Source organism: Glycine max, chromosome 6 (genome assembly GCF_000004515.6).
Source record: "Glycine max cultivar Williams 82 chromosome 6, Glycine_max_v4.0, whole genome shotgun sequence".
NCBI classification, from domain to species: domain Eukaryota; kingdom Viridiplantae; phylum Streptophyta; class Magnoliopsida; order Fabales; family Fabaceae; genus Glycine; species Glycine max.
Genome location: NC_038242.2, coordinates 45,688,268 through 45,700,923, shown reverse-complemented (window position 1 = coordinate 45,700,923; position 12,656 = coordinate 45,688,268). Strand labels below are relative to the sequence as shown.

At 29.8% G+C, this 12,656-nt stretch overlaps 1 protein-coding gene across 1 annotated transcript; it reads left to right on the top strand.

Moving 5' to 3' along the window:
- Positions 1 to 494: 494 nt before the first annotated feature.
- On the top strand, positions 495 to 11,575 carry LOC100796761 (cyclic nucleotide-gated ion channel 4). Its single transcript, XM_003526153.5, has 7 exons — positions 495 to 1,323; positions 5,414 to 5,629; positions 7,914 to 8,230; positions 9,126 to 9,234; positions 9,396 to 9,632; positions 10,390 to 10,476; positions 10,994 to 11,575. The coding sequence occupies exons 1-7, from the start codon at positions 730 to 732 to the stop codon at positions 11,507 to 11,509; spliced, it is 2,076 nt and encodes a 691-aa protein (XP_003526201.1). The 5' UTR covers positions 495 to 729; the 3' UTR covers positions 11,510 to 11,575.
- The last annotated feature ends 1,081 nt before the right edge of the window (positions 11,576 to 12,656 follow it).

Sequence of the window (12,656 nt, the reverse complement as noted above, 5' to 3'; positions counted from 1 at the left end):
TTTATCACACTCTTTTGAACATACTTTATATAATTATTATTAATTGAAATTTATTAAAAATATTTTCTTTTATAAGTCTAGATTCTTATTCAATGAATTTTGACTAAAGATTTTGTAGTTTTTTTAAGTATTAACCAATAATAGAAAATATATCAAAAGAAATGTGTTAAATAGATTTTTTTTTGGTTTCAAAATAATATACAATGTATATTAAGGTAACATTTAGTTTAATGTTTTTTTAAAAGAAAGTCAATTGAAACATATATTTCGAATAATTCTTAAAACTAAAAAATGTACATTTTCAATAAGTAAGAATATAAAAAAAATAATTTTATAGAAAATAATTAGAACAACTTATACTTGTAACGCAAAGAATTTTTTTTTTTTAACGAAACACCAATAAACAAGCTAGAACAATTCTATTAACCACGAAGCACATGAATTAATTAATTGATACGTTGTTATCATAATTTAATAAGTGATTTGGAATTTGATTTTGAATTTGGAATATACAATTTTGTTACGGACCAAGCATGGCTATAGAACAACACTTCTCAGAGAGTCAGAATAATAGTTCATACACATCCCAATCCAATTATTCCCCTCTCTTCGTATTTCACTTCCTCACACAATCCACACTCATAACAAAACCCTCCCCAAAACTAAAAACGCAGAAATCAAAATTGAAATTATTAAAAAATTTGTCTGTTATTCTTTCTCTCCACCACCATGGCTACTACCATAACAGAGCAAGAAGCCTCATCACGTGCCCCGCACGTGCTCGACTACGCCACCACTACATCCGACGACGACACGGAAAAGGAGGAGGAGGAGCTGGTACACGAGCAAAACGAATCCTCCGGCGGAGGGCGGTGGTTTCCGGCGGCGTGCGGTGGCGGCACGCGGCGGAGCGGGGGAGGCGCGTTAGGGCGAGTTCTTGACCCAAGGGCGAAGTGGGTCCAGGAATGGAACAGGGTGTTCCTGCTAGTGTGCGCCGCGGGGTTGTTCGTTGACCCTCTCTTCTTCTACGCGCTCTCCGTCAGCGACTCGTGCATGTGCGTCTTCGTTGACGGGTGGCTCGCCGTCACCGTCACGGTGCTGCGGTGCATGACCGACGCACTGCACGTGTGGAACATGGTTATAAGGTGCAAGATGGCGAAACGCACCTTCGGACTCGGCGCCTCCACCACTTCTTCCGGCAGAGGAACATCCTCGTCCTCTGTCGGACTCAGAGATACCCGACCGCGTTCCGTCGCGATGGGATATCTCATGTCACGGACCGGATTCTTTTTTGATCTGTTCGTTATTCTTCCTCTACCACAGGTAATAATTTTATTTACAGTTACTGTAGTAAATAATATATCTACTGCTCTCTCCCTCCCTCTTGTCTGTTCATAATGACACTCAATAACCAAATTTTCGTTAATATTTAGAAATATTATTATTAATTAATTATTTGTTAATAATTAATTTCTATAAAAAACAGTTAATCATCATTTTTAGTAAATTATATATATTTCATTTAAAACTAAGAAGAATTTGTTTAAAATAATCAAATTTAATATCACTCAAACTAATAATAACTTATTGATTGATGAATTTAATTTATGGTGATGCTAATTAGAAGTAAAAATACTCACATAAATTCACACCAATTCAAAACTGATCAGTCAAGTTATTGCCTAAACATTCAAGGAGAGAAAATAAAAACTACCTCTAATAGGTTAATAGAACATAGGATTCGTAGAATAATATTTCGTACTTAATATTATTTTTCTTAAACTAATAATAGCATTGGGTGCAGTCTTAGATTTTTTTTGTCAGTAAATATATTATTGAAAGAAAGCAAGACAGAATGGGTACAAGATGTACCAAGTTCTGAAGACTGCAAAGTTAAGTTATAAAACCAATACAAACCTTTACCTCATTACAAGACATCTTTTACTATGGCTAAATAAAAGTAGCCAAGAACACTTCAGTACAAGATATATGATTCAGATTACCCAATCGGGATTCTACAAAATCAGAAAAATTGTAGACTTAGATTTGGATAGATCGAGAGAGATCACAAGGAGAAAAAAAAGGTAAATTATTAATATAGTGTGATTAGAAACCAAAAAAAAAAAAAAATGTGTAACTGGGAGAGCTACTGTTTGAACGGTGAGAGAATCATTACTATTTGTGTAATAAGATTATAATTTTTTTGACAATAATAAATAAAATAGAAAAATAAAAGCGAATGATGTAAAAAAATGAAGAGTTTAATAAATAAGTAATCTCAATGTTTTTTTATATTATAACTTTTAAAATAATTATCATAAAAATTAATAAATTAAATTTATGATAATTTGTGATTAGATCACTTTCTAAGTATATGTTATTTATTTTGAAATGAATGATTTGGTATTTAGAAATAAAGAAAAAAAACTGTAATAATTAATAAATTAAATTTATGATAATTTGTGATTAGATCACTTTCTAAGTATATGTTATTTATTTTGAAATGAATGATTTGGTATTTAGAAATAAAGAAAAAAAACTGTAATAAGAGAATGATATATAAACAAAATAACTCTTTTAATTGTTATTATTTTCAGTTTTTAAAATTATATTACAAAAATATTCATCTTTATAGTATTCGCCTAGATAGAGGTAAAAGACTTGGAATGTTTTTCTATTGTTAAATTACAAGATGTGATTATGTCAAAGAGAGAAAAGCATGACTTTTATAAAATAAAAATCTATCACGACTATAATGAAAGTTCACTAACATTAATAAAAATTATGTTTGTTTTTGTACGACTCTTATCGTTTAACATTGAAAGGACAATAGTCTTTCCCAAAAGATGTACATAGAGGTGTAAAAGGTAGTAAATGTTAAAAATCATAATTGATTATGTCATCTCATTAATTATGAGTTTTGTCATGTTATGAGTGGTATTTTGGCGAAAAGCGTTTTTGGTTGTGTAAAACATTGATTCGAGAGAAGGTTCGTTGTTTGGTATTAATATATTAGTGGGTAGTGAGTAGTGATGAATTGGAGACGATGGCGACAGGTGTATGCGATATTGTGACTCTATAAATTTGCACGGAGACTTTGGTGATAGCCAACAAAATTCTGCATGTGATGTTTCTCATTTGTCTATCAAAACTTTGTGATAATTTGGCATATGTGTTATATAAGTATATTCTGAAGATGGCTTAAAGTGTTTTTTACGCAATTGTTTGCATATAAGTTTAAGGTAAGTTCTTCCAAATTCTTCTTTGGAGAACTAAATTCAGCATGCATATCTTGGAGCTATATTACATTTTCAGATAAAGGCTAATTGAGAGTACATCCAAAACATTATCTTTTAGAAAAATAACAAAATCAGAAAAACTTGAACTGCACTCTTGAAAACCCGGCCCTTTCCTGCTAAATTGTCTATATCTGATTTATTTTTTTATTTATAATTTTTTACTCAAATTTTTAAAATTATTTATTCATATTGAAACATAATCATTATCTATATATGCTTGTTTTTATTTTGAAAAGTTAGGAGTCCTTATTGATTATGATTTTCATGATTCATTGTCTCTTAATTTAATAACTTTTGCATGCAGCCCCTATACCCTTGCCTTCTTCCTCTTTATATTGAAGGGGAATTTCGATCGATTCCAAGTCCTCTTAGTCGCATTGTAAATATATGATGGTATTCCTAACAAACTCAACAAAAAATAAATAAAAATAAAATAACATTTGATCAACCTACCTAACAAGGAACACTACATGAGCCTAAGCACGTGCTTCCTGCAGAAACCACCCCAAAAAATGTCAATGTTATTTGACATTATTCTTGGAAGGTAAAACACGTACGGCACTTGTATGATGTGCTGATCTGCATAACATGCGTTGCTTGTTGTTTAACAATATATATATATATATAACAGGAAGACCAAAATATGTTACAGTATGTTACATCAATTCAAAATGGGAGCCACAAATTTAGATGCAGCCAAACTGATTCTTTGTCTGATTAGAATTTCTTATGGTATATGCATAGCGTGGTCCCCTAAAATATCTATACATGATTATTACATGTTTTTGTTTGGTGCAATTCATATTCGTGGACATCTGATCATAAAAATACATTCGTGGTCATGAATAATTACAACTCAGTGACAATATGGTACGTATATATGTCGTCTGGCATTTGTTCATTATTGAAAGTTTGATTTTAATTTTTTTAAATAGTATCTTCACATGCAGGAAGGGGAGGTACACTAACTTAAAATGGCTATATACACTATAAAAACAGAAAAAAAAATAAGAGGGTACTTAACATAAAACAAATCAAAGAGAGCTAATTGTTTTTTTGAGGTATGACCATAGGTTGATTGCCCTTATAAATCGGTATCTTGAACTTCATCATTAATGCTTTTTATAAATTAATAAGAATGCCCTTTTGCAACAATAATTAGCACAAGCAAATTATAAAAATCAAATTTTGCTATTAGTAAACATAATGATGACTGAAGACAACCAACGAAACCGTCAATTTTGAACTTATGTGTGAAGTGTGTACATGCTATTCGGTGTTCTTTATTAGATAGACTAGTTATTTGTTCATTTGAGTGTGTATCATAAAGTAAATTTTTTTTTTTTATAGAGGAATTAAGTTTAAATTATGCTCCAACACAACCAAGTATATATATATATATATATATATATATATATATATATATATATATATATATATATATATATATATATATATATATATATATATATATATATGGCCTTAAATGCCATAAAGGAGTACATTGATAATATTTTATAGGTTTATAATAAAAGGCTTTGGGTTTGATTAAAAATATGATATTTGCATTATAATTTTCTGAAGTGAAACACATTTTAAAAAGTACACGCAGTACACGTAATAATTTCTTATCAAGAAAATGAGTGATGTCCCATGTGCTTGTAATTAGTTACTAGCTATGATCATATGCACTTTTTTTTTGTTTACAAATGATCGTATGTACTTAAATATATAGAAGAAATAAACCAAGAAAACTAAATTAAATGATATTTTGTGTCCTTATAAATATAAAAATCTTTTGAAATTTGTTTTTGTAAAATTTTTGATATGTTTTCATTTATAAAAAATTGAAATGTTTTATTTCTTTTGTCTAGATCAAAGTTTGGACATCCTAACTTACATGTATTATTATATATATATATCATAGGTTCAAATTATGTTCTCATCAAGAATCTCACATTTTAATTTTGTGAAAATAAAAAATTTTATGTAAATAAATTTTAAACATTTCTATATTTTTAAGGATAGAAAATATATTTTAATAAATTAGAAATATGTGATACTTACGGTCATATTGATGTTGAAAATTTTAACATTTATTTATATGGTTTCAGATTGTACTATGGGTGGCAATCCCCTCCTTGTTGGAGAAAGGTTCAGTGACATTGGTGATGACAGTGTTCTTAATTATCTTTCTCTTCCAATACCTTCCCAAAATTTTTCATTCGGTTTGCCATTTGCGACGCACGCAAAACCTCTCTGGCTACATTTTTGGAACAGTTTGGTGGGGAATCGCCCTTAACATGATCGCGTATTTTGTTGCTTCCCATGTAAGTCCCACCTTAATTTCTTGCCTCCCATTCATATATAGCTTTGAGGACACTGATTTTAATATCACTAAACCTTTTAAAACCAACCATGCATAATATTTTAAAATAAATTAATCTTTGTACTCTTACATAGTCTTAAATTAATCTATCATGTTCAAATCTTACAAATAAAAATAATATAGTTGAGAGATAAAATTTTGTTAAATATAAGACTATTTAAGTTATTTAATAGATTAGTTACGGATAAAATTAATATATATTTTATATTTATATAATATGATTACAAATTAAAATAAAATTTAATGCAGTTTAAAAGTTCCTTTAAAGTCATACATGATCAACTCAACTTCTTCCCTTATATTATTTTTATATCATTTCCAAAAATTTGGATTAATATAAAAAAAATTCTATGATTATGGTGAAAACTGCATTAAGAAGCATATATAAATAATTAAATCAAAGGAGGCTTATTGATGTAAGAAAGGTATATGGGTAAGATATATTGTTGGATTACGTTTTAACCTAGGCTAAAATGTTGAGTGTTGAAAACAACCTATCAAAACAATACACGTTCTAAAGGTTTACAATGATTCTTTGTTGCTTTGCAAAATATAGTTGTTATTGGGGAAAGTTCCCCAACAAACTGCGCCCAAGAGATTTACGTATAAGACATAAATAAAAAAGTACTCCACGCGGTTGTGGAAAGTACTTAGATTTTTCTCTTTTTTGATTTCCTAATCATGAGGCTAATACTTTTCAACGTATATGTTAAAATATTGTCACAAAGATCGTCTTACTTTTTGGTTTAAGCAAATTTTAAGAAATAAATTATTTAACTTAATAAAGTTAATTTGTCTTATATGTGTAACGCAGCATATTGATTTTAATTTAAATAGATGAAAGATGACAAAAAGAAGTCTCGGTTAATAATGAGATTATGAGAGTAAAGCTTATCTAAGGGATAAAGAGACTTGTTTCTGACGAGCAAAAGCCAAAAAAAGTGGTAAGAGACAAAGAAGTACATTCGTAATGCTTGTGGTGGTGGAAAAATTTACATAGTCTTGTTTTTTTCCCCTTGTTTGATTTCCCGGCCATGAGATGAATAGTGAAACAAACCATATATGTTTAACTATAGAGGAATGGTTTTTGGATACTACATTTTTCCAAACATTTCATTAACAAACCATATATATAATTTTTTTCTCTCTCCGTTTTTTCTTCTTCTTTCTCTTTTGGTGTCACATAAGTTTTTGAATGTACACAAATCTTTTTTATTAAGTACACATGTTCAAGATATCACCACGAAGACAATTTTACTTATTTTTGTTGTTTTAAAAAAGTATCAACAAAGTAATTCGCGAATGAACACGATTATAACAAACCAAACAAGATACAATTACGAATGCTTATGATAAAAAATAAATAAATAAAGTTAAAGTTGCGAGACTTGTTAATTAATATATTCGAGGTTTTAAATCAATTCTGCTATTTGTATAACTGTACGTGTTTCCAAATGTTGACTTGCTAGCATAAAGTTTATTGATAACTTAGTTTATTACAATTAATCAAATGAATTTCTAAGTATCCACGGGCTTAATAACAGGGTTAGATTTTGGCGAATTAACAATTGTTGTTTATTTAATTTAAGCGCGCATATATATATATATATATATATATATATATATATATATATATATATATATATATATATATATTGAAAAAAAGCAAACTGACAAAATATTCTTTTTTTTCTCCAAATAATTGATAAAAACAAGTGAACAATATTTATTATTTATAAATAAATTGAAACAAACAAGTACTAAATCATTTAACTTGGAAAATAAATGAGGCATTGGGTTTGGCTTAGGGTCAACACTAAAGAAGTTAGTATCATTTTCATAGTTCTAAACCGTATTGTGGTCAGTTATTTCTACATATATTTTTTAAAATGTCATATAATTAGAATTTTTTACTCTAAGACTTTGAGACTCTATAAATTAACTTCTTTTTATTTAACCTACTCTGAAATTAATTTTAATTCAGAATCTAGTCAAACTAAAAACATCTCAGCTCTTGTTCTTCCTCAAATATGTACCACGTGAGAATCAAATCTAATTCCTTTCCCCCATAACCTTAACGTACGTGTATTTTCAATTAAGTCAAATGAAATATCATGCCACAGCTTTCCGTTGTTGTCTAGAGTAATTTTTGTTGTAGTGTTTCTTTAATTTCTTTGAGAAATTAAACTACTACTTAACCATGCCTCTTGTTTTTGCACAAACAGGCAGCAGGGGCATGTTGGTACTTGCTAGGGATACAAAGGGCAGCCAAGTGTCTCAAAGTGCAGTGTGAGAAAACAAGTGGTTGTGGCATGAAAATCTTGTCTTGTCAAACACCCATATATTACGGAAGCAACAGTTTTCTAGTTAGGGATAGGGCAAGGTTGGCTTGGGCAGAGAACAGGGAAGTGAGACACACATGCCTAAATGGTCCTGACAACTACAACTATGGAGCTTATAGATGGTCTGTTCAGCTTGTCACAAACGATAATCGATTGGAGAAGATACTTTTCCCTATCTTCTGGGGCCTAATGACTCTCAGGTAGGTACCTTTGTTTTCTTGATTTTACATATGCTAAGTCTTGTATTCTTTTGATGGTGTTTTTCATTTGTCGTGTTCATATTATTAATTAACCATTTTGTGGGCCGTTTCTATGTATAGTGATCACTGTTATTGTTTCCATAATTAAGCTTGATGGAAAAATTATGTAACCAAATTTGGATTCAGTATACTAAAATATATAATTTGAATTTAGTCTCATTGTATTGGTAACATTATAATTTTTTTTATATATTTTACAAAAGAATTTAATATTAAGAATTTTAGAAAATTAATATAGTAAAAAATGTTTTATGTCTTTCACGGACTTACTTGATAACTAAATATTTATTATAACCATTTTTTTATGATTGAGAAATAAAAAGTAGAAGACGGAAAATTACAACTTAAGAAGAAGAAACGCCTATGTATCTGCCAAAACAAAAGATAGAAGCAAAAGAGGAAAAAAATTGTAAATCTTCAAAAAGTATAAGTATGTTTCATATTAAAACAATTGCAATAATTTTCATTGTATGATTTTTCAATTTTTTAAATATAATAATAGCATAGTGTTTTTTAGCTTTGAATTTTTGGGAAGAAGTAAAGAATCAACAAACATTATAAAAATGTTGGGCCAGTCCAAAAAACCTACAGGCTACAACCTTCATGAGTTCAAATTAGACATCAAATTAAAATACGACCAAATTAAATCTTGGCCTTTTTATCCCAATCTGTTATAATCTCTAACAGTCCACATTGGACCATGTAAAGATTTATAAGGTTCTTATATCATGATTTATATATATATATATATATATATATATATATATATATATATATTATATTCATTCTTCATGCTTACTCTAAAGTCTAAATCTATTTTTGTTGATGTGATAAGCACTTTTGGAAACCTAGAGAGTACAACCGAATGGCTGGAAGTAGTTTTCAACATCATTGTGCTGACCAGTGGCCTTCTTCTTGTCACTATGTTGATTGGAAACATCAAGGTAAACACAATTAGCCAGGCTAAATAATTGCAAATCCAAAGCAATAATCATCAATCACATTCATTTTAGTGCATTAGTTAATTTGGAAATATTTGCTATGGAATTGTTTTGACATTTTGGGCACATACCATATGTGTATGTATATATATACATGGCGGCAGGTATTTTTGCATGCAACAACGTCAAAAAAGCAAGCAATGCAATTGAAGATGAGGAATATTGAATGGTGGATGAGGAAACGACGCTTGCCGCTAGGGTTTAGGCAGCGCGTGCGTAACTATGAGAGGCAACGTTGGGCTGCCATGCGTGGGGTTGATGAATTTGAGATGACTAAAAATCTTCCTGAGGGATTAAGAAGAGACATTAAATACCATCTTTGTCTAGACTTGGTGAGACAGGTAATGAAATTGCTTAAGAATAATATCAAAAGAGTTTTTTTCACCATAAGTATGAAATAGGAAATGAATGTTGCCCATGATTTTCCTCAAATCAGGACTGCTCTAACGGTGAGAGATGTCTAAAACAAATTTAAGGATAAAATTTTTTACTTAAAAAAAAGAATTATATATTAAACATTTTTTTTAATATATGTAATATTTTTGTCAATGTAGTTTTTTTTATTTTATAAAAATTAATAGTAAATATTTTTTTTTGTAAGTCTAAAGTATAAATTTTAGTTATTTTATTATTGGGTCCATCCTGTCTCAAATCTTTTTCTTTTTTTTCTTTCTCCCTTTTTATTGAATTTTTAACCGATAAAACGAAATTAAGCAGTACAGTATTTGGAGGAAAAATCGTCTCATTTTTTTCATTTACACACACACACACACAATCAATTTGGGGATTACATTGTTTTGTTGTTTATCTTGTTAATTTAGTTGATACCAATAAAGAAAGCCTTCTGATAACATTATTTTCCCTTTATCGTCTTTCATTTGCCAAGTTTCTATGTGATAATTAACCTCCCATGATAAAAAATCTACTAGACCAAATCATACTGCGCTAAAAGAACTTAAATATAAGTATTACCTACACGTTTAGCTTAATTGCACTAAAAATAATGAAGAGATATGTTTTGTTTAGCTTGTTGTTAGAAAACCAATTATGTTTTTTTTTGTTCTTTCTTCTTTAAAGACTAACCGCTTTATATTTTAGGTGCCTCTATTTCAACACATGGACGATCTGGTTCTAGAGAACATCTGTGACCGTGTGAAGTCTCTGATATTCACAAAGGGAGAAACAGTACGTTATAATTTCCACTAATATCACATTTTGCATAATGCATTGGGACAAAGTTAAATAACTTTAAATGTGAAATGATACTAACGTACACTCTTTTAAACACAGACTTTACAATGGACTAAAATTTATAAGAAATTATAAAATTCGGCGAGTCTCATTCCACTTCTAATTTAATAAGTTTTATTCATTATTTTACAGTTTTTAATAAACTTTGACCATTAATAAATTAAAAAATGTAACAGTAGTGTGTTAAAAAGGATATATATTACTAGCTAACTATTACTTCTCAATTTAAAAAGTAGAGATTAATATATTTTTTTGAAATTAAAATGATTAAGCTTTATTAAAAAAATTATCGATGATAAATATTAATTATTAATATTATTAATTTTTTTACACAAAGGAAATAAAATAGGTGACTTTTTCACTTTTGGTTTGTTTTATAATCATCTAATCAACTTTATATATACTGAGCTTTATTAACCCTAACATGCATATGCTTAATAATATGATGTAGATAGCTAGAGAAGGAGACCCAGTTCAGAGAATGCTATTTGTAGTAAGGGGTCACCTTCAAAGCAGCCAAGTCCTAAGGGATGGTGTGAAGAGTTGTTGCATGTTAGGTCCAGGAAACTTCAGTGGGGACGAACTCCTCTCATGGTGTTTAAGGAGACCCTTCATAGAACGCCTTCCACCATCTTCATCCACACTCATCACGTTGGAAACCACCGAGGCTTTTGGCCTTGAAGCCGAGGATGTGAAGTATGTGACACAACATTTTAGGTACACATTTGTTAAGGAGAAGGTGAAGAGAAGTGCAAGGTATTACTCACCAGGGTGGAGAACTTGGGCTGCTGTGGCCATTCAATTGGCATGGAGGAGGTACAAGCATAGGTTGACTTTGACTTCATTGTCCTTTATAAGGCCTAGGAGGCCTTTGTCAAGGTCCTCTTCCATGGGAGAGGACAGGCTTCGCCTCTACACGGCTTTGTTAACCTCCCCAAAGCCTAATCAGGATGATTTTGACTTTTGAAAATATATACATGGATGCAGAATATTATTGTTTGATTGATCTTAATGGTAGAAAAATAAAGAAAAATGTGTGCATGTTTATGATTGTGTTGGTTTCGCTGAATGGGCTTTGTGGGTAGAGACTTTGTGGTGACTTACACACATGTTCAGTTCTACATGTGCATGGATTGATTGACCACCATATAACAAAAGAAGTTCACAAAACACTGCATTTATGAAATAATTAAGTTGCACATTCATATAAAATCTCTTGCATGCTTTCGTCATAATATGGTCATTTGCCTTTTCATAACTCAACCACTATAGGTGGCGGTATTTTGTGCTTTCATAAGATTCAACCTTTTAGATTATTCAATATCATTTATATTAAATTGTCCAAATCACAAGTCACCATGCATGCATGAGTGAATGATTTCAGCAATTTCATTCATAATAGGCTTTATAACATTCCTGGCCATTTTTAGTTTAATACAGTTCTCTTATAGGAAGTGGTAATGATTCATGCGTAGGTTCTTTCAATGAAGGAAAATAGTTCGTTTGATTTATATGAAATGGATATGTTATGCCTGGCCTATTTGAAGTAAGGTAATGAATTCACGTAGTTTCATTTTGTAGAAAGTATGATTTAATTCTATTAAATGACTTCGATTTATAAAAGGATTATTGGAGAACTTAATAATTTAAGACCAAACTTTCAAAAATACTATAAGCTTTGTAATAAAACATTTCATCTCTTGTTTTTCTTAAGCTACACATGTACGCCTATACATATTCACTAGTGTTTAATTCCTTTTTATTTTAGAACTAGTAAACTTTGAATTTGAACAATCATAGATTTTGTCCTTAATAAATGAAAATCAGCTGAATTTTTTAAAAATAAAATAGGGATAATCATTGTGTTAAAGTGTAAGAGAGATAACCAATGGGATTTTAGATGAAAATCACAAACAACCCACTAATAGTTTAGCATTTCATTTCGTTAAGTTATTTTCAGCTAAAAACCCATTATTTACTTAACTAAAAATCCCCTTTCAGACCCTTTATATATAACACCTTTAAACTAGAAACAAACAAAAATCTTGGATCAAAGCCAAACTTTTAAGAAAAATGCAAGAACTTATATATGGACATCAACGGAACAAACCTTT